Source organism: Protomyctophum bolini, assembly GCF_963924005.1.
Source record: "Protomyctophum bolini genome assembly, chromosome: 8".
Lineage (NCBI taxonomy): Eukaryota > Metazoa > Chordata > Actinopteri > Myctophiformes > Myctophidae > Protomyctophum > Protomyctophum bolini.
In genome coordinates, this window is record NC_137869.1 from 35,919,082 (window position 1) to 35,944,841 (window position 25,760).

At 38.2% G+C, this 25,760-nt stretch overlaps 2 protein-coding genes across 2 annotated transcripts; one reads left to right on the forward strand and one right to left on the reverse strand.

The window, feature by feature from the left end:
- Positions 1 to 52: 52 nt before the first annotated feature.
- Positions 53 to 11,713, forward strand: ctns (cystinosin, lysosomal cystine transporter). Its single transcript, XM_080769555.1, has 11 exons — positions 53 to 300; positions 908 to 1,035; positions 1,498 to 1,576; positions 1,735 to 1,825; positions 2,524 to 2,627; positions 3,462 to 3,605; positions 4,071 to 4,170; positions 5,821 to 5,940; positions 9,400 to 9,570; positions 10,692 to 10,809; positions 11,033 to 11,713. The coding sequence occupies exons 2-11, from the start codon at positions 972 to 974 to the stop codon at positions 11,182 to 11,184; spliced, it is 1,143 nt and encodes a 380-aa protein (XP_080625681.1). The 5' UTR covers positions 53 to 300; positions 908 to 971; the 3' UTR covers positions 11,185 to 11,713.
- LOC308320218 (high choriolytic enzyme 2-like) lies at positions 11,541 to 24,313 on the reverse strand (the record flags this gene model as incomplete). Its single annotated transcript, XM_080770536.1, has 2 exons — positions 11,541 to 11,575; positions 23,794 to 24,313. 2 exons carry the CDS (start codon positions 24,311 to 24,313, stop codon positions 11,541 to 11,543), a joined length of 555 nt encoding a protein of 184 aa, XP_080626662.1.
- Positions 24,314 to 25,760: the final 1,447 nt, after the last annotated feature.

The window sequence follows — 25,760 nt, forward strand, 5'->3', positions numbered from 1 at the left end:
TCGTCGTCATGATGACGACAATACATAATTTATTCGTTTAGACGATCGTTGATGGCAAAGTCGCTGAAAACAAGGCATTCCGGGTGCATATCTGTTCATGTAATGTACTGTGTAAATAAAAACATACTTCTATATGGGCGACGCGATGGTGCGTGAGTCAGTCAGTCAGTCAGCCAGCAGGCACATGACATAAATGACAGCTTGAGCTAGGTCATATGACTTTAGTCCTCATCACACACTGCACAACACAAACTGAACCTGTGAGAAGACAGACATATGGTAGCAAGACTTCAGGGTAAGGTAAGTGCGTGATGTAATGGTTTTTTTTAAAAGATTGTTATTAACAAAGGATTTGATATGCAGTGTTCTTGGTGTGAGCAAGAACACTGTTGTATTTATTTTCATAAAGAGCTTTGAATGAATAGCTACTTCTGACAGTGTGGCTAGCCAGAAGAAAGCAGTTTGTTTAGTAAATTAAACATTTTAACTGTATGATCAGACTTTCCAGTTCCCCCCCTTGTTGCAAAGCACTATTTCGCGAATATGCTAACATTCTAGCCATGTTATGCTATACCCTGAATTTTACTGTCTGAAGTTCTGAACTGAACATAATGCTATCTCAGCTTGCTTGTGGCTACATTCAGAGCAAGCATTTTTGTTGATACAACTCCACCAACTTCGACTCCTGGCCTTCGAGATCCTGGCATGGATCCAGTCCGACTTGATTGTTCACTATTTGTCTTTTAAAGTGAGCTAGTATAAATGTTACTTAGTATAATTAACTGTAATGTTCTCTCCCGCCGCCAGATGTCAGTGGTGGACTGTGAGAACGACCTTTCTAAGAAGTTAACAATGTTCTGTGCTAATATATATTATTGTATTTGTGCCTTTCTTTCATCACTTCTAGGTTAGCTACCCTAACCCATTCTGAATCGGCAGGCTGCCTCTGAGCACATCTGTTCTCACTGAACATGGCAGGGCGAGGTCTGCTAGCAGCACTGCTGTTGCTTTCCTGGACACCTAACAGCACATCTGGTGTGTTTTTTGATTGATTGAATACTTTATTAGACAGAAATGTAAACGGTAGAGAGTACAGTCAGCACAAAAAAAACTAGATTAAAAAAAAAAAAAAGGGTTGAATCTAGAGTTGCAATAGCCTACCCTCCATTTACAGCCAAACTCCAACACTTAAAAATAATCACCTGCACGGAATTTCTTGACAGAAAGTAGCTCAGAACATTTCGACGACTCAACGATTGATTTTTATTAAATGTGTCAGTGATTTCTTTGTATATTTAAGTTAGTTGTCATATCTGCCCTGTGCAACTTGTGATTACGAAGTCTAAAAGGCAAACAGAAATACAAATTGTAACGTTCCAATGCAAAAAACACAATTTAATCGCAATTATTTGTGACAGTTAATCGTCAACTTCAATTTGTAACCGTGACAGCCCTATACAATTTAATTAAAGATGTAGTACTGTTTCTGTCTTGTAGGATCCGCAGTGTCTCTGTCTGTTCCTGATGCTGTCACCTTGGAAGAGAAATCGACAGTCAACATTGTCATCGGTGCCAGGTAACATTGACAATTTTTATATCAGTGTAATTCATAAACGACAACAAAATAATTATACAATGCCTGTCCTTGTGGTCCAGCTAGACTTTATACTCATTAGTTTGTTTGGAGAAGGTCTCTCTGCCATTTTGAAATGGTCTTTCTGTCCTTTCCTGCAGACCGCCTATTAACCAGTCGACGGTCATCGAGTTCAATGTGACCTTTAGCTCCATCCACAACTACTCCTTCATCATCACTCTCCCTCAACAGGTAGTGGAGACCTGTCTAGCTCTGTCTAGACTCTAGGCAAGACTACAGTAACCACTTGAACCCTAGCATCCATATTTTGGGGGGCGAAGATACTGTACATTTTACAACAGGTTGTTTCGAGGAAGCAGTCTAATTGGTTGAAACAGGCTTCTAGCCGTTGTTCCAACGAGCATGATGGAACACCTAATCAAAACAAAGAAATCAGCTGCTCCATTCTCCCAGAGCGCAGCATACTGGGTTGCTAGGCTAGCGTGTTTCTTGGGACATTTGTGGTCGTAGTGGCTACATCTGTCATTAGAAAAATATGATGATTTAGTGATTATCTTAGAGGTTAACTGTTGGATAATTACAATATTACACTCGAGGGGGTGCTTTAACGTCATTAATGCACTTCTGCACTGACTTTTGGAACTCAACCTGCGGGCAAGTTCCTGCAGCATCGCAGGCGTGCAATAATGGCGTTAAACTACTCCCTCTCATGTAATATTGCTTAAATCCGTCACAACGTGTCTCATAATCTTGAGTCCTAGTATAAAGTCTGGCCCCTGGGGGCCTCCGGTCATCTAAGAATATAGGGTTTAAGTCAGGTTAACAAATACAGTAGAAAACATTTCAACATGAATATACAGGGCATCATACTGTGTGTATGTATGTATGTATATATGAGAGAGAGAGATTGAATGCTGTTTATGTGTTAGGTGCTGTTGCCAGCGGAAACGACCTCGGTCAGTTTTGAGGTGGCAGCCCACAGGGTTGGTCGAGTGACCGCGTACCTCCTAAACAACAACACAGACGTGCAGAGGTAAGCTCTTGCTGTAACGGTGACATTGATGAAATCCACAATGTATCTGCCCGTTTGAAAAGTCATCCCTCATCGATCTACCTATCAAACCTGCACTGCGTGAAAAGAGGAGTTAACGGGCAATTATGGGCACTGTATTGCGCCCGTAAACGTCAAGTTTAGCAGGCATATACAGTTAATATACCGTAATATACAGGTGTGATGGTACAATTCGGGAGTTTACCGTTGTTTGTTGGAAAGTTTAACGGGAGTTTCCTGTAATATACACATCCGTATTCCATGCTTTTTGCACAGTGCTGCAGACCTTTGTATGATGTCATGTAAGGTGGTAAACGACAATGGCAGTGGTCAATTCAAAGCGACATTGAATCACTGCTGGGCTCTTTTTTTGCAATGGCAGAGAAATTCTCATCGCAGTGATCGCACCATCAACTTTTTGACTTTCACTTTCCCTCCCTAGTGTTTTCACGTGCACTCTCGGTTCAAAGTATTTTCACATGCATTCTCAGTTCAAAGTATTTTCACGTGCACTCAGTTCAAAGTGTTTTCACGTGCACTTTCTCAGTTCAAAGTGTTTTCATGTGCACTTTCTCAGTTCAAATATTTCCACATGCAGTCCCAGTTCAAAGTGTTTTCACATGCACTCTCAGTTCATGTGAGGGGCGGGGAAATCTGGAAATGTGAAAAAGGTCTAATTGGGTGGATAAAATGCTGTCTTTTTATCACTTTTCACCTGTCCTCTCTGTATATGGTATCTATCTAATTCATCTAAGGCAGCTACAGTATGTATTCATCCCTCCAACCCACCCACTGTGATCTCCTTTTCTTTTACAGTTACAGTCGGACCACAAGGATCCGTTTCCTGGTTATCCATAGCAACATTCTGTCGATATTCATTCAGGTGATTGGATGGATCTACTTTGTGGCCTGGTCGATCTCCTTCTATCCACAAGCTTGGGAAAACTGGAAAAGAAAAAGGTAGCCTACCGACAGTATGATATGATGGACATACACAGGACAGACTATCTTCTGTACAAACATAAGTCAATATCAGATTGACTAATGGCTACAAGCATGACAAGTCCAGTTCTGTCTGTCTGTCTGTCTGTCTGTCTGTCTGTCTGTCTGTCTGTCTGTCTGTCTGTCTGTCTGTCTGTCTGTCTGTCTGTCTGTCTGTCTGTCTGTCTGTCGGTCGCAGCCTTCTGCCTAGGACATGCACATAGTTTGGTTGTAAGAGACTTCCAACAATTTGGGATGCCAAAAGAATCAGCTAAACAGCTTGCAAAATTCTGTGCAACCTCGGTAGCCACCAAATATGGTGAAGACGCTGTTACTTGTACCCCTGAAGGGTGTGTGGGTATTTGTCCGGGATTTGCGGATTGCATTCTGTACAGCACCTTGTAAATATTTGTGTGTGTGTGTGTGTGTGTGTGTGTACGACAGTGTTGTAGGTCTCAACTTTGACTTCTTGGCTTTGAACTTGACTGGCTTCGTTGCCTACAGTGTCTTCAACATAGGGCTTTTCTGGGTACCCTATATCAAGGTAATTCTATGACATAACCACGTTTTTGTGTCACGGTCAGTTTCTCTTTGTGAGTTAGGGACCACTTTTCAATCTATCTTTTAATTGGTCCTCCACTAATGTTCATGGTAAAATAGTAAATACTAGGGTTGTCCTGATCCGATCACGTGATTGGAAATCTGGTCCGATCACGTCATTTTCAAATGATCGGAATCGGATCGGGAGCAAAATAATTTGATCCATATCAATATTAGACTGATACTCAGCAGATACTCAAAATCAAATGATCTAAATCAGATCGGGAGCAAAAGAAACTTGATCCCTATAAAATAAATGTTCCCCCCCTACTCAGTCTGTCTCATTGTAGGCCAGTCAATCTAAGGCCTCATTTAGACGGCGACCATCTCCAGATAAAACGAAAAAGTCCCGTTGCGTTCTCTTTTTTTTTTACCCTTTACACGAGAACGCACACGTTATGCTATAATGTGCTATTATGCTATAATGTCGCTAGGTGGCGAAAACGGGCTGCCAAATAGACCAGTCACGCAAGCCTGCGCAACATGGCTCCGTCTTTTTGGCAAATCTAGAACTTCCTGTTTGAGAGCTAGCATGCGGTTGCTTTCAGAATAAAAGTGTCGTTAATTAAATAATTATTACATTACATTATTAGTATTATTATTACATTACAGTTATTGTAAAGACACACATTGTTTCTGTGTAAAAGAATAAGTAATTAAATAACGCAGAAACATGCGTGTGCATTTAAATGCTTAATTTGTAGTTTTAATGTGCAAATAACCTTTTTTAAATACTCTAGTGTACTCTTATTTTGAAGAGATCATCTTAAATTTGCTGGCTTAGATTTGCCAAAGAAACAGTGCCGTGCAACATGCTCTGTGCTGACAGGCAGCCCAGAGCATGCAGGCAAAGCGCGCCACGGGATGGTTATATATTTTATAATACATTAGGCTACATAAACGCTGCTGATGAGCAGCACTTTGTAGGCGAGGAGGGAGGCTTGTTCAGGAACTCCATTATATCATATATGGCTCTGCATCAATGTAATAAACATATGCGCTGTGAGCCAACGTGAGCCATGATGTCATAAGTTTTGCGGATTCACCGTTTGGCCTGTTTACACGGAGAAGGGATAAAACGGCGTTCTCAAAGATCTCCACTCTGGAAGGTGGTTTCACTTTGTTGCGTTTTCACCTACTGAGAACATGGTTCTCGTCTAAACGGACCACGGCAAACGATACTTTATTTTGCCGTTTTCTATGAACACCATCCTCGTGTAAATAGCACCTAAGATTTGACCCAAAAGACATTGCAGTAGTAATCGTTCAAGGTTTTTTTTTATCCTTAGGGTCATCCAAATAGATAATAATAATAATAATAAAAATGTATTATATAAATTCCCTTCTATAAAATCCCCATCGACGATCTGATGTCAATGGTGGACGGGTTTCCGAACTGCTCACAGCCCTCCGCTGAGACACAGACAGAGTAGAAAAAAACTTGTTGTAAAAGTGGTGAAGTGGTCCTTTAAACTCACATAATTTATTAACGGTATATTCAGCCCGGGGGATAAAAAAATGAATGCATCCACCCCATCGATCAATCTAACTGCATGCGTGCCCTTGTCTCTGTTTGTCTATTTGTGCGGTATAGGAGCAATTTTTGGACAAGTTCCCAAATGGAGTCAATCCTGTAGCTGCCAATGATGTCTTCTTCAGTCTTCACGCAGTCCTGTTCTGTTTGATCTACGTGTGTCAGGCTGCAGCATATGAGGTAGGTGCATACACACACACAGGGGTCTCAGGCTGCTGTCTATGAGGTAGTTACACACACACACACACACACACACACACACACACACACACACACACACACACACACACACACACAGGGGTCTCAGGTTGCTGTATATGAGGTAGTTACACACACAGGGGTCTCAGGCTGCTGTATATGAGGTAGTTGGAAAACTTGGAATGTTTTAATTCTATAATGTTGTTTTCCAGTCATCGAAACTGACAAAATGGTCCAATTGTCCTGGAACATCCGGGAGATGGGGGGGGATTATTGCTGTAATGATCATTATAACGATGTGAAAGAAAATATTGAAAAATAATTGAAAAGGTAAACTTTCGTGGACAATCAAAATATCAAAAATCAAAACACTACACGTTTGTTGATGTGATGCAAACATCATGTTGAGATGTGATTACACTTGTTTTCAATTAATCAGTTTAAATAAATAAGTAGCCTGTGTATACTATAGTAACATTCTTCCTTGATTTCTGAAACCGCAGCCACTTTGATAGCAAGCTTGTAGTTGGCAAGCTGGTTAGTTCAACACCAAGTGACCAGTCGTTAATCTGATGAAAAGACTGCTGCGTCCTTTACATCTACTGTTATTGTTGTAATGTTTCCCTACGTGAAATTGCATTGCAATGTATAATTTATTAATTTTATTAACACAAATGACAACAAATTGACGTTGGAGGGAAAGAGCTGTGGGGCTGGGCTGTAAAAGGGGAATATATGAGCTAAGACTTTACCAATAACAAAAGATTATCCCAATCTCCAATAAAATGGGTGGTAGATCCAGCAATACTGTACGTAGATTAGAACGGAAAGATCCACATACCAAATAGTTCTCATCAAGAGGATATTTATTTAATGCAATGACGTGACGTGAAGGTTTTCCTCAGATGCTGGTATGGACAGAAAGTCTCCATCTTAACAACATGAACCCTAGCGTTCTGGACGTAATGGGCTAAAATAGACAAACAATTTGGCGAAAACAGACAAACATCGACAAACATTACATTGCTATTTTCGCTATTTGATGTGTAACTAGTTTAAATACCTATTGTTTCGTTATAAAATGATGTGATATTGCCATCAGTCAATTCAAATTGTATGAAACAATGCATTTCATTTCACATACACATATGTTCAACACAGAATAGCTATGGTATGTATACAAGGCACACCCTATGTGTAAATGTGAATAGAACGGGTTGTTTGCTACAATTTGATGGCATTATGCAACAAATGTTTTTATCGTGCACATTTGTATTTGAGACAATGTGTATTTAAGAGGGCGCCTTTCTGTCTATAAGAGGAGATCAACATGCACAATCTGAAAAGAATGTTGTGGCGCTGGGAGTAAATCCCCTTAGATAAAAACTTTCACTAAAATGCATACACTCCAAACTCTTTTTGTCTGAGGTAAAGCTTGTTGCTTGAATTGTCACGTCGTGGCATTAAATCAAAGCCTAGCTATTTGATGTGCGGATCATTCTGCTGTCATCCCCAAAACTATTTCCACTCATATGAGTTATATCAGAAATATGTAGTGCTTCTCAAAAGAAAATATGACCAATTTGAGTTACTTATTACTTACTTATTTCTACAGTAAAACATTAAGATTGCATTTTATTTTTCCAACTCTGTCTGTGTGCTCTGAACCGTCTAGTAGTTCTCGCAATATAGGGGAAGAGGGATGTAATATTTGTTTGTCAGTTAAGTTAAGAGTTGTCATGGGTGACATTTCATCACTGAAAAGGTTAGCAGAAATGTGCTGACACACAATCCCTGTGGTGACGCTGACTTGGCTCAGGGGTAGAGTGACCGTATGGGAACCGCAAGGCCCTTTTTGAAACTAGCTCCTCGCCACTCGCCCTACACACTTCCACTCGGTTTCAGCATAGATATATAAATAACCGAGACGCAATGCAATGCAAGTGGATGGAAGGGATTCCGGTGCCGTCTCTATTATTTATATATCTATGCTCAAACCAAGTGGAAGTGTGTAGGACGAGTGACGAGGAGCTAGTTTCAAAAAGGGGGCTAGGTTCCCAGTTCAAACCTGGGCTCCCTCAGAGTTGGTGTCGAAGTGTTCTTGAGCAAGACTCTGAACCCCTAATTGCTCCCAATGTGCAGGTTGGTGCCTTGCATGGTTTCCTCCGGCATCGGTGTGTGAATGGGTGAATGTAATGCACAATCCATGTAAAGCGCCTTGGATAAAGGCGCTATATAAATGCACCATTTACTTGGGAATCTTGCCACTGATTGGATATATTGTAACCAAATAGAAACGGGGACAGTTGAAAGGGCTTGTCTTTTACAGGTGTGAGATAATGGTCTTTCAACTCATATTTTTACCGCTCTATTCTAAATGGTCTAAAGCAGTGGTTCCCAAAGTGGGGTCCGGGGACCCCCAGGGGTACCTGAGGGAGTTCCAGGGGGGACCCATCTATTTTGTTCATGTTCATAAAGTGCTAAAGTGTTTAAAGCAGTGGTTCCCAAACTTTTTCATGTCAAGGACCCCCAAATTGACACTACTTAGCCCGTGGACCCCCATTTGAAAAGATATGCCAGGGACCCCCATAAGAGAAGACGTACACATTTAGACGTCTACATTTAGACGTCTACATTTAGACGTACACATTTAGCGTCTACATTTAGACGTACACATTTAGACGTCTATATTGACGTCTACATTTAGACGTCTACATTTAAACGTCTACATTTAGACGTATACATTTATTTGTTATCCGTGTTGCGAGGATGAGGGGGTACCTGGAAAAATATCTACCCCAAAAGGGGTACCTGGTCCAAAAAAGTTTGGGAACCCCTGGTCTAAAGAGCACAGTACGATGTATTATATTTATATATATGTTAGTGCTGCACAATTAATCGAAAAAAGATCCGAGATCTAGATTCAGACGCCTATGCAATCTCATCTTGTGAAAATCGTGCAGCACTAGTTTGCTGTCCAATTCATTTTAGTTACACTCATGTTTTTTTGTTTTTTTTTAATAAATATTTTAATGGAAAAAAAGAGAATCGTGATCTCAACTTTTGTGGAGGAAAATGGAGATTCACATTTTAGCATGAATCGTGCAGCACTAATTAAGGTGTAAAAAAAGAGGAACTAACCAGGTGCTCAATGGAGTAATGATGATAAAAGGTGCTCACACTGATCAAAATGGGATCAAGGCATAGATAAAAAGAGACGATCCGGCCACTCAAAGTTAAAAAGAGGAGGGAAGCCTTTATTAAATTAAAAAAGCGACTGCCACTCTCGTGCCACTAATTGGGGTGTGTTTGTTTATGATATATCTGGCACATGATTGTATACAAGATGGGCACGTGCATTTCTTGTTGAGAAAGTATGAGTTATTGTCTTAACGTGTGTGTGTGTGTGTGTGTGTGTGTGTGTTCGTTCTTTCTCTCCAGAGAGGTGGTCAGAAGGTGTCCAGGGTAGCCCTGATCTTGCTGGCAGTTGGCTGGGCATTTGCATCTGCTACCCTTTTTGTGGCAGTAGCCAGGGCTATTACATGGTTGAATTACCTCTACTACTTCTCTTACATCAAACTAGCCATTACTGTGATCAAGTACATGCCACAGGTAAGCAACACCCAAGAAATGTATTCAGACTCACAGATAATGTCGTTGTTGTTGTCTTTGTTTGTTATACAATTTACAATTTAGCTATTTAGCAGACACTTAATCCAGAGCGATTTACAGAAATGAATGAAACTATGAGCATACAGTATACACTATAGAGTGCTATGTCTACATAAAATGCTATTTAAGTTTAAGTTACATAAGTTGAGCCTATACATACGCCTGTAAGGTCGTTGGCTACGGCAAGTTCTATGGGCTATGACGGCGGAAGATTAGGAGTGAGTCTGTAGTTCTGATTGCTATGGGAAGTACATTCCATATTTTTGGAAGATGAGTTTGGGATGTGTGGAGTGTTGTCCCAGTGTTTTTAGCGAAGGTACTTCCAAGGTACTTTATTGTCTCTGCCAGGCCTTCCGTCGGTCTATCTGTTTGTAGCCACGGAAACCCAGACGTTTTAGTCTGTCTGTGGACAGCTAAACTTCTCTGGTACCGTTGGCCTGATCAACATAAAACTGTGCATACCCACACTCCCTGGATGCCAGAGCACAACCTCTGCCCTAAAAGTTTCACATGGGCCTGTTATAGTGCCACCAGGAGGCCGTTTTTTGCGAAACAATATTTTTGCAAGAACATGCCGCCCTACATTTTTCAAATTGGTCATATAGTGCAAAAACGCCGTCAACATTGATCGTCAACTAATACAGATTCCACAAAGCTCTATAATGACTGAATTCCGAACAACAACAACAACAACCTACCAGACCTGGCGGAGACCTGTGCTCCTTGGAGAACTTTGAGTGGTGCAGCCACTCCTATAGACGGCTATGTGTGTCCCTGGCTGGATCGGTCTATCGGAGCACGAAATGGCGTTTGGTTGGTTTTCACAACCATTTGTCTCTGTTGCGCAGCCACACACACACACACACACACTTCTCGACCGTTTCGGACGTGGCGGGGCAGCTCGCCGGAACCGGGCCGGCACCCTGGCTGCGTTCCTGTGGGTCTGGAACTTCCGGGGACCCCCACACAGAGTTGCACCACTCACTTCACACGGGTGTGATTTTTTTTCCCCTAGTTGTCTGTTGTCTTTGATATCTAAATATTGTGCTCGCTTGCTCTAGGCCTACATGAACTACAGGAGACAGAGTACTGAAGGTTGGAGCATTGGCAACGTGCTGCTGGATTTCACTGGTGGATCGTTCAGCATTCTGCAGATGATCCTGGAGTCGTACAACAACGGTAAGCAAAAATATTTGATTTAGTTCAGTTATTTCAAGCTCAAGGTCATCGTTTTCATGTTATATTTTAGCTATTGAAAAGTGCCGCCCTACGAGCTTGTAGATCTGCTATTTTTGAAAAATCGTGAAAATGTGGTGCAAATCTTTGAATATATATGACGAACGTGTGTGTGAGTGTGTCAGCCACACATTAATTCTCTCTCTATGTCTGTCTGTCTTACCAGATGAGTGGAATTTGATATTTGGCGATCCAACGAAGTTTGGCCTGGGACTTTTCTCTGTGATGTTTGATGTGCTGTTCATGATTCAGCACTACTGTCTTTATAGACCCAGAAACCAGCACTATGAACCTTTGGTAGTGGAAGACGAGGAATGACGCACACACACACACACACACACACGCACGCATATGCGAGCGCACACACACGGAGAGAGATTTTGTACAGCAGTCTTTCCCAACCTGGGGGTGACATGCATATACACAGACAACCTTATTACAGTAGTTAAGCACACAATTTGCACAACTCAGCTAATAACCCAAACCAAGGTTTGCATTCGAGGCCTTACTTTTTCAGAAGCACAGTTGTGGATAGTTTGATGCTTCAGAAGCTGCATTTGCACAGTCACAGAATATCTGAATTTAAAGGGACCCATTTGTGAATGTCAAATTCTCTCTCTGAACAAGGGCAGCGAGTGGCTTTGTTTTCTACTGTAGCTATGTAACTGCAGCCTTTACAGCTTAAAGTCTGGCTGGCCAGTGTAGACACCTAAAACACAAATGTTTGTTTTTCTTTACTTTTTTTTGTATAAAAAGTGTATTTTTATATTTTCAAATGTCAAATTTGAAAAAACTAAAAACTATTTTAAGCTACGTGGCACTTCTAATAAATCAGTTTTCGAGTTGATCTAAGTGCTGCCTCTTATTCTTTAGGCTCTATGCCGCTTCATCCTTTAGGTACTACTGTGTTTGGAAATAGTTTTACAGGGCCTGTTTTTAAGTTGTTCAGAAAGAAATTCCGTAATAAAGTCCATTAGTCTTTCTATTGCATTGGCGGTAATCTGGTAGAGGGCCAAACGGTGTGAAGCCCATGACGATTGGCCAAATGGTGGCGCTATAGCAATTGAAAATGCAAACTTTGAACGTGAATATCTCATGAACTGTTTGACCGTTAGCAATGACACTTTGATACACATGTGTCTCCTCATGCTGAACAACTTTCGTGTTCTGACTTTTGACCTCTGACCTTTAGATCACCCGCCATTTTTAATTATATGAAAAACTGTTAAAATCTATCTCCTCCCTAGCCTGATTATCAGACTGTAGCTTTCTTGAAGCTTCTTTGAAGAGATTCAGTCCACTCAGAGAGTGGGCGGGGTATTTGGGCTGGATCCAGGCTATCTCCTCCCAGGATCTTTGATTAAAATGCACAAAAACGTCTACAAGTGAACTTTGGACCTATACGGACAAATAATCGTAGTACATTTATTTTAAGTCCCTAATACATACATGCAGCGTCATGCTTTTGCAACTTTACAGTATGGTAGAGGGTCATGCTACATGATACTATAGCACGCCGTTTTTCATAATTTTTGATGATTTGACAAAAATGAAAAAATGAAAAAAACGATGGGTTATAGACGTACGGCATACTATAGCGCGCCGTTTTTCATCATTTTTGACGAAAAAAAGAATCCGCAAATTCCGCAATTCCGCAATTTGACAAAAACGATGGGTTATAGCCCATGTTTTTTGAAATTTTGAAAAAAAAAGTTAGCCTCGTTTCTCATCATTTTGGACCATGGGCTATAGCCCATATCGTACGGCATACTATAGCGCGCAGTTTTTCATCATTTTTGAAGATTTGAAAAAAATGACGAAATGACAAAAACGATGGGTTATAGCCCATGTTTTTTGAAATTTTGAAAAAAAAAGTTAGCCTCGTTTCTCATCATTTTGGACCATGGGCTATAGCCCATATCGTACGGCATACTATAGCGCGCAGTTTTTCATCATTTTTGAAGATTTGAAAAAAATGACGAAATGACAAAAACGATGGGTTATAGCCCATGTTTTTTGAAATTTTGAAAAAAAAAGTTAGCCTCGTTTCTCATCATTTTGGACCATGGGCTATAGCCCATATGGTACGGCATACTATAGTGCGCCGTTTTTCATCATTTTTGAGGATTTAAAAAAAATGAAAAAAAGAATCCGCAATTCCGCAATTTGACAAAAACGATGGGTTATAGCCCATGTTTTTTGAAATTTTGAAAAAAAAAGTTAGCCTCGTTTCTCATCATTTTGGACCATGGGCTATAGCCCATATCGTACGGCATACTATAGCGCGCCGTTTTTCATCATTTTTGAGGATTTGACAAAAATGAAAAAATGAAAAAAACGATGGGTAGCCCATGTTTTTAGAAATTTTGGGAAAAAAAGTTAGCCTCGTTTCTCATCATTTTGGACCATGGGCTATAGCCTATATCGTACGGCATACTATAGCGCGCCGTTTTTCATCATTTTTGATGATTTGACAAAAATGAAAAAATGAAAAAAACGATGGGTTATAGCCCATGTTTTTTGAAATTTTGGATACAAAAGTTATCCTCGTTTCTCATCATTTTGGACCATGGGCTATAGCCTATATCGTACGGCATACTATAGCGCGCCGTTTTTCATCATTTTTGATGATTTGACAAAAATGAAAAAAACGATGGGTTATAGCTTATGTTTTTTGAAATTTTGGAAAAAAAAGTTAGCCTCGTTTCTCATCATTTTGGACCATGGGCTATAGCCCATATCGTACGGCATACTATAGAGCGCCGTTTTTCATCATTTTTGATGATTTGACAAAAATGAAAAAATAAAAAAAACGATGGGTTATAGCCCATGTTTTTTGAAATTTTGGATACAAAAGTTATCCTCGTTTCTCATCATTTTGGACCATGGGCTATAGCCTATATCGTACGGCATACTATAGCGCGCCGTTTTTCATCATTTTTGATGATTTGACAAAAATGAAAAAATGAAAAAAACGATGGGTTATAGCCCATGTTTTTTGAAATTTTGGAAAAAAAAGTTAGCCTCGTTTCTCATCATTTTGGACCATGGGCTATAGCCTATATCGTACGGCATACTATAGCGCGCCGTTTTTCATCATTTTTGATGATTTGACAAAAATGAAAAAATGAAAAAAACGATGGGTTATAGCCCATGTTTTTTGAAATTTTGAAAAAAAAAGTTAGCCTCGTTTCTCATCATTTTGGACCATGGGCTATAGCCTATATCGTACGGCATACTATAGCGCGCCGTTTTTCATCATTTTTGATGATTTGACAAAAATGAAAAAAACGATGGGTTATAGCCCATGTTTTTTTAAATTTTGGAAAAAAAAGTTAGCCTCGTTTCTCATAATTTTGGACCATGGGCTATATCCTATATCGTACGGCATACTATAGAGCGCCGTTTTTCATCATTTTTGATGATTTGACAAAAATGAAAAAAACTATGGGTTATAGCCCATGTTTTTTGAAATTTTGGAAAAAAAAGTTAGCCTCGTTTCTCATCATTTTGGACCATGGGCTATAGCCTATATCGTACGGCATACTATAGCGCGCCGTTTTTCATCATTTTTGATGATTTGACAAAAATGAAAAAATAAAAAAAACGATGGGTTATAGCTTATGTTTTTTGAAATTTTGAAAAAAAAAGTTAGCCTCGTTTCTCATCATTTTGGACCATGGGCTATAGCCCATATCGTACGACATACTATAGCGCGCCGTTTTTCATCATTTTTGAGGATTTGAAAAAAATGAAAAAATGAAAAAAAACGATGGGTTATAGCCCATGTTTTTTGAAATTTTGGAAAAAAAAGTTAGCCTCGTTTCTCATCATTTTGGATCATGGGCTATAGCCTATATCGTACGGCATACTATAGCGCGCCGTTTTTCATCATTTTTGATGATTTGACAAAAATGAAAAAATGAAAAAAACGATGGGTTATAGCCCATGTTTTTTGAAATTTTGGAAAAAAAAGTTAGCCTCGTTTCTCATAATTTTGGACCATGGGCTATATCCTATATCGTACGGCATACTATAGAGCGCCGTTTTTCATCATTTTTGATGATTTGACAAAAATGAAAAAATGAAAAAAACGATGGGTTATAGCCCATGTTTTTTGAAATTTTGGAAAAAAAAGTTAGCCTCGTTTCTCATCATTTTGGACCATGGGCTATAGCCTATATCGTACGGCATACTATAGCGCGCCGTTTTTCATCATTTTTGATGATTTGACAAAAATGAAAAAATGAAAAAAACGATGGGTTATAGCTTATGTTTTTTGAAATTTTGAAAAAAAAGTTAGCCTCGTTTCTCATCATTTTGGACCATGGGCTATAGCCTATATCGTACGGCATACTATAGCGCGCCGTTTTTCATCATTTTTGATGATTTGACAAAAATGAAAAAATGAAAAAAACGATGGGTTATAGCCCATGTTTTTTGAAATTTTGGAAAAAAAAGTTAGTCTCGTTTCTCATCATTTTGGACCATGGGCTATAGCCTATATCGTACGGCATACTATAGCGCGCCGTTTTTCATCATTTTTGATGATTTGACAAAAATGAAAAAAACGATGGGTTATAGCCCATGTTTTTTGAAATTTTGAAAAAAAAAGTTAGCCTCGTTTCTCATCATTTTGGACCATGGGCTATAGCCTATATCGTACGGCATACTATAGCGCGCCGTTTTTCATCATTTTTGATGATTTGACAAAAATGAAAAAATGAAAAAAAACGATGGGTTATAGCCCATGTTTTTTGAAAATTTGGAAAAAAAAGTTAGCCTCGTTTCTCATCATTTTGGACCATGGGCTATATCCTATATCGTACGGCATACTATAGCGCGCCGTTTTTCATCATTTTTGATGATTTGACAAAAATGAAAAAAACGATGGGTTATAGCCCATGTTTTTTGAAATTTTGAAAAAAAAAGTTAGCCTCGTTTCTCATAATTTTGGACCATGGGCTATATCCTATATCGTACGGCATACTATAGAGCACCGTTTTTCATCATTTTTGATGATTTGACAAAAATGAAAAAATGAAAAAAACGATGGGTTATAGCCCATGTTTTTTGAAATTTTGGAAAAAAAAGTTAGCCTCGTTTCTCATCATTTTGGACCATGGGCTATAGCCTATATCGTACGGCATACTATAGCGCGCCGTTTTTCATCATTTTTGATGATTTGACAAAAATGAAAAAATGAAAAAAACGATGGGTTATAGCTTATGTTTTTTGAAATTTTGAAAAAAAAAGTTAGCCTCGTTTCTCATCATTTTGGACCATGGGCTATAGCCCATATCGTACGACATACTATAGCGCGCCGTTTTTCATCATTTTTGAGGATTTGAAAAAAATGAAAAAATGAAAAAAAACGATGGGTTATAGCCCATGTTTTTTGAAATTTTGGGAAAAAAAGTTAGCCTCGTTTCTCATAATTTTGGACCATGGGCTATAGCCTATATCGTACGGCATACTATAGCGCGCCGTTTTTCATCATTTTTGATGATTTGACAAAAATTAAAAAATGAAAAAAACGATGGGTTATAGCCCATGTTTTTTGAAATTTTGGAAAAAAAAGTTAGCCTCGTTTCTCATCATTTTGGACCATGGGCTATAGCCCATATCGTACGGCATACTATAGAGCGCCGTTTTTCATCATTTTTGATGATTTGACAAAAATGAAAAAATGAAAAAAACGATGGGTTATAGCCCATGTTTTTTGAAATTTTGGAAAAAAAAGTTAGCCTCGTTTCTCATCATTTTGGACCATGGGCTATAGCCTATATCGTACGGCATACTATAGCGCGCCGTTTTTCATCATTTTTGATGATTTGACAAAAATGAAAAAATGAAAAAAACGATGGGTTATAGCCCATGTTTTTTGAAATTTTGGATACAAAAGTTATCCTCGTTTCTCATCATTTTGGACCATGGGCTATAGCCTATATCGTACGGCATACTATAGCGCGCCGTTTTTCATCATTTTTGATGATTTGACAAAAATGAAAAAAACGATGGGTTATAGCCCATGTTTTTTGAAATTTTGGAAAAAAAGTTAGCCTCGTTTCTCATCATTTTGGACCATGGGCTATAGCCCATATCGTACGGCATACTATAGAGCGCCGTTTTTCATCATTTTTGATGATTTGACAAAAATGAAAAAATGAAAAAAACGATGGGTTATAGCCCATTTTTTGAAATTTTGGAAAAAAAAGTTAGCCTCGTTTCTCATCATTTTGGACCATGGGCTATAGCCTATATCGTACGGCATACTATAGCGCGCCGTTTTTCATCATTTTTGATGATTTGACAAAAATGAAAAAAACGATGGGTTATAGCCCATGTTTTTTGAAATTTTGAAAAAAAAAGTTAGCCTCGTTTCTCATCATTTTGGACCATGGGCTATAGCCTATATCGTACGGCATACTATAGCGCGCCGTTTTTCATCATTTTTGATGATTTGACAAAAATGAAAAAATGAAAAAAACGATGGGTTATAGCCCATGTTTTTTGAAATTTTGGAAAAAAACGTTAGCCTCGTTTCTCATAATTTTGGACCATGGGCTATAGCCTATATCGTACGGCATACTATAGCGCGCCGTTTTTCATCATTTTTGATGATTTGACAAAAATGAAAAAATGAAAAAAACGATGGGTTATAGCCCATGTTTTTTGAAATTTTGGAAAAAAAGGTTAGCCTCGTTTCTCATCATTTTGGACCATGGGCTATAGCCTATATCGTACGGCATACTATAGCGCGCCGTTTTTCATTTTTGATGATTTGACAAAAATGAAAAAATGAAAAAAACGATGGGTTATAGCCCATGTTTTTTGAAATTTTGGAAAAAAACGTTAGCCTCGTTTCTCATAATTTTGGACCATGGGCTATAGCCTATATCGTACGGCATACTATAGCGCGCCGTTTTTCATCATTTTTGATGATTTGACAAAAATGAAAAAATGAAAAAAACGATGGGTTATAGCCCATGTTTTTTGAAATTTTGGAAAAAAAAGTTAGCCTCGTTTCTCATCATTTTGGACCATGGGCTATAGCCTATATCGTACGGCATACTATAGCGCGCCGTTTTTCATCATTTTTGATGATTTGACAAAAATGAAAAAATGAAAAAAACGATGGGTTATAGCCCATGTTTTTTGAAATTTTGAAAAAAAAAGTTAGCCTCGTTTCTCATCATTTTGGACCATGGGCTATAGCCCATATCGTACGGCATACTATAGCGCGCCGTTTTTCATCATTTTTGAGGATTTGAAAAAAATGAAAAAATGAAAAAAAACGATGGGTTATAGCCCATGTTTTTTGAAATTTTGGAAAAAAAAGTTAGCCTCGTTTCTCGTAATTTTGGACCATGGGCTATAGCCTATATCGTACGGCATACTATAGCGCGCTGTTTTTCATCATTTTTGATGATTTGACAAAAATGAAAAAATGAAAAAAACGATGGGTTATAGCCCATGTTTTTTGAAATTTTGGAAAAAAAAGTTAGCCTCGTTTCTCATCATTTTGGACCATGGGCTATAGCCTATATCGTACGGCATACTATAGCGCGCCGTTTTTCATCATTTTTGATGATTTGACAAAAATGAAAAAATGAAAAAAACGATGGGTTATAGCCCATGTTTTTTGAAATGTTGGAAAAAAAAGTTAGTCTCGTTTCTCATCATTTTGGACCATGGGCTATAGCCTATATCGTACGGCATACTATAGCGCGCCGTTTTTCATCATTTTTGATGATTTGACAAAAATGAAAAAAACGATGGGTTATAGCCCATGTTTTTTGAAATTTTGAAAAAAAAAGTTAGCCTCGTTTCTCATCATTTTGGACCATGGGCTATAGCCTATATCGTACGGCATACTATAGCGCGCCGTTTTTCATCATTTTTGATGATTTGACAAATATTAAAAAATGAAAATAACGATGGGTTATAGCCCATGTTTTTTGAAATTTTGGAAAAAAAAAGTTAGCCTCGTTTCTCATCATTTTGGACCATGGGCTATAGCCTATATCGTACGGCATACTATAGCGCGCCGTTTTTCATCATTTTTGATGATTTGACAAAAATGAAAAAATAAAAAAAACGATGGGTTATAGCTTATGTTTTTTGAAATTTTGAAAAAAAAAGTTAGCCTCGTTTCTCATCATTTTGGACCATGGGCTATAGCCCATATCGTACGACATACTATAGCGCGCCGTTTTTCATCATTTTTGAGGATTTGAAAAAAATGAAAAAATGAAAAAAAACGATGGGTTATAGCCCATGTTTTTTGAAATTTTGGAAAAAAAAGTTAGCCTCGTTTCTCATCATTTTGGATCATGGGCTATAGCCTATATCGTACGGCATACTATAGCGCGCCGTTTTTCATCATTTTTGATGATTTGACAAAAATGAAAAAATGAAAAAAACGATGGGTTATAGCCCATGTTTTTTGAAATTTTGGAAAAAAAAGTTAGCCTCGTTTCTCATAATTTTGGACCATGGGCTATATCCTATATCGTACGGCATACTATAGAGCGCCGTTTTTCATCATTTTTGATGATTTGACAAAAATGAAAAAATGAAAAAAACGATGGGTTATAGCCCATGTTTTTTGAAATTTTGGAAAAAAAAGTTAGCCTCGTTTCTCATCATTTTGGACCATGGGCTATAGCCTATATCGTACGGCATACTATAGCGCGCCGTTTTTCATCATTTTTGATGATTTGACAAAAATGGAAAAATGAAAAAAACGATGGCTTATAGCTTATGTTTTTTGAAATTTTGAAAAAAAAGTTAGCCTCGTTTCTCATCATTTTGGACCATGGGCTATAGCCTATATCGTACGGCATACTATAGCGCGCCGTTTTTCATCATTTTTGATGATTTGACAAAAATGAAAAAAACGATGGGTTATTATAGCCCATGTTTTTTGAAATTTTGAAAAAAAAAGTTAGCCTCGTTTCTCATCATTTTGGACCATGGGCTATAGCCTATATCGTACGGCATACTATAGCGCGCCGTTTTTCATCATTTTTGATGATTTGACAAAAATGAAAAAATGAAAAAAACGATGGGTTATAGCCCATGTTTTTTGAAATTTTGGAAAAAAAAGTTAGCCTCGTTTCTCATCATTTTGGACCATGGGCTATATCCTATATCGTACGGCATACTATAGCGCGCCGTTTTTCATCATTTTTGATGATTTGACAAAAATGAAAAAAAACGATGGGTTATAGCCCATGTTTTTTGAAATTTTGAAAAAAAAAGTTAGCCTCGTTTCTCATCATTTTGGACCATGGGCTATAGCCTATATCGTACGGCATACTATAGCGCGCCGTTTTTCATCATTTTTGATGATTTGACAAAAATGAAAAAATGAAAAAAACGATGGGTTATAGCCCATGTTTTTTGAAATTTTGGAAAAAAAAGTTAGCCTCGTTTCTCATAATTTTGGACCATGGGCTATATCCTATATCGTACGGCATACTATAGAGCACCGTTTTTCATCATTTTTGATGATTTGACAAAAATGAAAAAATGAAAAAAACGATGGGTTATAGCCCATGTTTTTTGAAATTTTGGAAAAAAAAGTTAGCCTCGTTTCTCATCATTTTGGACCATGGGCTATAGCCTATATCGTACGGCATACTATAGCGCGCCGTTTTTCATCATTTTTGATGATTTGACAAAAATGAAAAAATGAAAAAAACGATGGGTTATAGCTTATGTTTTTTGAAATTTTGAAAAAAAAAGTTAGCCTCGTTTCTCATCATTTTGGACCATGGGCTATAGCCCATATCGTACGACATACTATAGCGCGCCGTTTTTCATCATTTTTGAGGATTTGAAAAAAATGAAAAAATGAAAAAAAACGATGGGTTATAGCCCATGTTTTTTGAAATTTTGGGAAAAAAAGTTAGCCTCGTTTCTCATAATTTTGGACCATGGGCTATAGCCTATATCGTACGGCATACTATAGCGCGCCGTTTTTCATCATTTTTGATGATTTGACAAAAATTAAAAAATGAAAAAAACGATGGGTTATAGCCCATGTTTTTTGAAATTTTGGAAAAAAAAGTTAGCCTCGTTTCTCATCATTTTGGACCATGGGCTATAGCCTATATCGTACGGCATACTATAGCGCGCCGTTTTTCATCATTTTTGATGATTTGACAAAAATGAAAAAATGAAAAAAACGATGGGTTATAGCCCATGTTTTTTGAAATTTTGGATACAAAAGTTATCCTCGTTTCTCATCATTTTGGACCATGGGCTATAGCCTATATCGTACGGCATACTATAGCGCGCCGTTTTTCATCATTTTTGATGATTTGACAAAAATGAAAAAAACGATGGGTTATAGCCCATGTTTTTTGAAATTTTGGAAAAAAAAGTTAGCCTCGTTTCTCATCATTTTGGACCATGGGCTATAGCCCATATCGTACGGCATACTATAGAGCGCCGTTTTTCATCATTTTTGATGATTTGACAAAAATGAAAAAATGAAAAAAACGATGGGTTATAGCCCATGTTTTTTGAAATTTTGGAAAAAAAAGTTAGCCTCGTTTCTCATCATTTTGGACCATGGGCTATAGCCTATATCGTACGGCATACTATAGCGCGCCGTTTTTCATCATTTTTGATGATTTGACAAAAATGAAAAAAACGATGGGTTATAGCCCATGTTTTTTGAAATTTTGGAAAAAAAAGTTAGCCTCGTTTCTCATCATTTTGGACCATGGGCTATAGCCCATATCGTACGGCATACTATAGAGCGCCGTTTTTCATCATTTTTGATGATTTGACAAAAATGAAAAAATGAAAAAAACGATGGGTTATAGCCCATTTTTTGAAATTTTGGAAAAAAAAGTTAGTCTCGTTTCTCATCATTTTGGACCATGGGCTATAGCCTATATCGTACGGCATACTATAGCGCGCCGTTTTTCATCATTTTTGATGATTTGACAAAAATGAAAAAAACGATGGGTTATAGCCCATGTTTTTTGAAATTTTGAAAAAAAAAGTTAGCCTCGTTTCTCATCATTTTGGACCATGGGCTATAGCCTATATCGTACGGCATACTATAGCGCGCCGTTTTTCATCATTTTTGATGATTTGACAAAAATGAAAAAATGAAAAAAACGATGGGTTATAGCCCATGTTTTTTGAAATTTTGGAAAAAAACGTTAGCCTCGTTTCTCATAATTTTGGACCATGGGCTATAGCCTATATCGTACGGCATACTATAGCGCGCCGTTTTTCATCATTTTTGATGATTTGACAAAAATGAAAAAATGAAAAAAACGATGGGTTATAGCCCATGTTTTTTGAAATTTTGGAAAAAAAAGTTAGCCTCGTTTCTCATCATTTTGGACCATGGGCTATAGCCTATATCGTACGGCATACTATAGCGCGCCGTTTTTCATCATTTTTGATGATTTGACAAAAATGAAAAAATGAAAAAAACGATGGGTTATAGCCCATGTTTTTTGAAATTTTGAAAAAAAAAGTTAGCCTCGTTTCTCATCATTTTGGACCATGGGCTATAGCCCATATCGTACGGCATACTATAGCGCGCCGTTTTTCATCATTTTTGAGGATTTGAAAAAAATGAAAAAATGAAAAAAAACGATGGGTTATAGCCCATGTTTTTTGAAATTTTGGAAAAAAAAGTTAGCCTCGTTTCTCATAATTTTGGACCATGGGCTATAGCCTATATCGTACGGCATACTATAGCGCGCTGTTTTTCATCATTTTTGATGATTTGACAAAAATGAAAAAATGAAAAAAACGATGGGTTATAGCCCATGTTTTTTGAAATTTTGGAAAAAAAAGTTAGCCTCGTTTCTCATCATTTTGGACCATGGGCTATAGCCTATATCGTACGGCATACTATAGCGCGCCGTTTTTCATCATTTTTGATGATTTGACAAAAATGAAAAAATGAAAAAAACGATGGGTTATAGCCCATGTTTTTTGAAATGTTGGAAAAAAAAGTTAGTCTCGTTTCTCATCATTTTGGACCATGGGCTATAGCCTATATCGTACGGCATACTATAGCGCGCCGTTTTTCATCATTTTTGATGATTTGACAAAAATGAAAAAAACGATGGGTTATAGCCCATGTTTTTTTAAATTTTGAAAAAAAAAGTTAGCCTCGTTTCTCATCATTTTGGACCATGGGCTATAGCCTATATCGTACGGCATACTATAGCGCGCCGTTTTTCATCATTTTTGATGATTTGACAAATATTAAAAAATGAAAATAACGATGGGTTATAGCCCATGTTTTTTGAAATTTTGGAGAAAAAAAGTTAGCCTCGTTTCTCATCATTTTGGACCATGGGCTATAGCCTATATCGTACGGCATACTATAGCGCGCCGTTTTTCATCATTTTTGATGATTTGACAAAAATGAAAAAATGAAAAAAACGATGGGTTATAGCCCATGTTTTTTGAAATTTTGGAAAAAAAAGTTAGTCTCGTTTCTCATCATTTTGGACCATGGGCTATAGCCTATATATCGTATCGGCATACTATAGCGCGCCGTTTTTCATCATTTTTGATGATTTGACAAAAATGAAAAAAACGATAGGTTATAGCCCATGTTTTTTGAAATTTTGAAAAAAAAAGTTAGCCTCGTTTCTCATAATTTTGGACCATGGGCTATAGCCTATATCGTACGGCATACTATAGCGCGCCGTTTTTCATCATTTTTGATGATTTGACAAAAATGAAAAAATGAAAAAAACGATGGATTATAGCCCATGTTTTTTGAAATTTTGGAAAAAAAAGTTAGTCTCGTTTCTCATCATTTTGGACCATGGGCTATAGCCTATATCGTACGGCATACTATAGCGCGCCGTTTTTCATCATTTTTGATGATTTGACAAAAATGAAAAAATGAAAAAAACGATGGGTTATAGCCCATGGTCTGCTCGTGCTGGAAGCCCAGGGCATGGTTGATCTCGTGCTGGATGATGCCTTGCCACATGCAGCCGCCCTTACGGTTGAGAGAGATCATTTGCTTGCCTCCTACTCTGCCTAGATCAGACCAGCATCCATCACTGTTCTCAAAGCTGAGATAGTCTTCCTCGTCCTGACGTGGCTCAAAGCGGACACAGGTGCTGTCGGTGAAGGTCTGCATGGCTCTTTCAATCTTCTTCTTGTCCCATTTGTTATAGTCGCTGCTCACCGTGTAAGGGATCGTCACTGAGCCATCAAAGAAGTCTTTCTCCCACAGGCAGTTGTAATAGAAACAGTTCATGGCGTTTCTGGTTCTGGGAGCGACCATGTCTCCCTCCACAAGGAGCTGCCTGGAGCCGTTGTTGGAAGTTAGAATGATGGTGCTGATGTCTGCCTGGACTCCAGATTCACTTCTTTCTTCCAGGATAGGATGGGCCTGGGAGAGGCCCAGCAGTAGCAGGAGGCTGAAAAAGATCTTCATCTTCTGGGTCCTTCAGGGGTCTTTCTTGGTCCCTGATGGCGATGCTGTGGAGAGGATGCCGGGAGCTTGGTGAATGAGTCTGCTGAGTCCTTAGCTTTTATACTGACCGGTGTAGGTGTGTCTGCTGGAGGATTAAGGGTTGTGCCCAGGCCACTAAAGCCTAAACAAACCTGTGAAGGCAGAACTCCTCAGACCAACCTGTTGTTTCAACAGGGTCTGTATTCCCCAGTCATTACAGGGACAACTACTGTTGGTTAATGGGGTGGGAAGGTTTGCATTACATCTTAGACATTGAGCTGACTCTGAATTTGAAAACTACATTTTGCTTTAACATTTTAATATATCCATAATATTTTACATGACTGTTGCATTCATGAATTGAAGTAGGACTATCGATTTAGCCAACACAAAAGTAAAACAACAGTGTATAAAAGTATATCCCATGTTACTAATATGACAGACACAACCAAGTGAGCAACAATCTGCAAGTTTAATAATAGAAATAAATGACATACAGCAAACAATGAACATTTACTTTTACTACACTTAGTAAATAGAATAGAATTGTATTGTGTGCTTCTATTTTTTATCGTTCGTAAGTATGTTTAAGTGTTATTAAACAACTCTCTTAGTTTAGTTTTCCATAGTGTAACATTAACTGTGTCAGTATGACCTTAAACTGAGACTGTGTTTTTCAAAATACTAAAATTAGATCATATTATTGCTGCCAAGTATCTGGTACAAACAGATAAGGTCAGATCACAGCTCTTTTCGTCCTAATTAGTAATTACTGTATGTACCAAGCATACCAATCATTATTAATTTGCTTTCAGTTTGTAATAATAGCTTTGCATGTTTGGCACGGCTGCAATCAACAACAAATATATCATTTAAATCAACCAATCAAATGAAGCTGTGGGAAAACAAAACAAAAAATGCTCCCCGGAGCCAGGTCAGGCAGCAGCGGGGGCAGTGTCTTGAGTGTACAGGGTTTGATGAGGGGAGGGCACATTAATAATACATTAAATAAACTTAATTTATAGAGCGCTTTACATTGCATATAAAATGCAGTACAATAAAGGCATTTGGTGGCATAAAACAACAACAAAACATCATTAAACAGACAATATAATAAAACAACACCATGCACATAATAAACAATAAACAGGCTATCTGTGGGAAAGCCTGTGTTAAAAGGAAGGTTTTTAAAAGTGTTTTGAAGACAGCCACTGAGGTTGCGTCCCTCAGGTTCTGTGGTAGGGCCTTCCATAGTTCTGGTGCCCCATCACCCATGGCATCGTTAAAAGGAGTCAGTAGACCGGATAGCTCAGCTAGGGGCAGGCCTTCATTTTCCTGTTGAGAACTCTAGTTTTCGCCGGCTGCCGGGCACGGCTGCACTAATAACTTTGGGGCAGGCCCGTCTAGAGTTTAAATGGACAGGTATCAG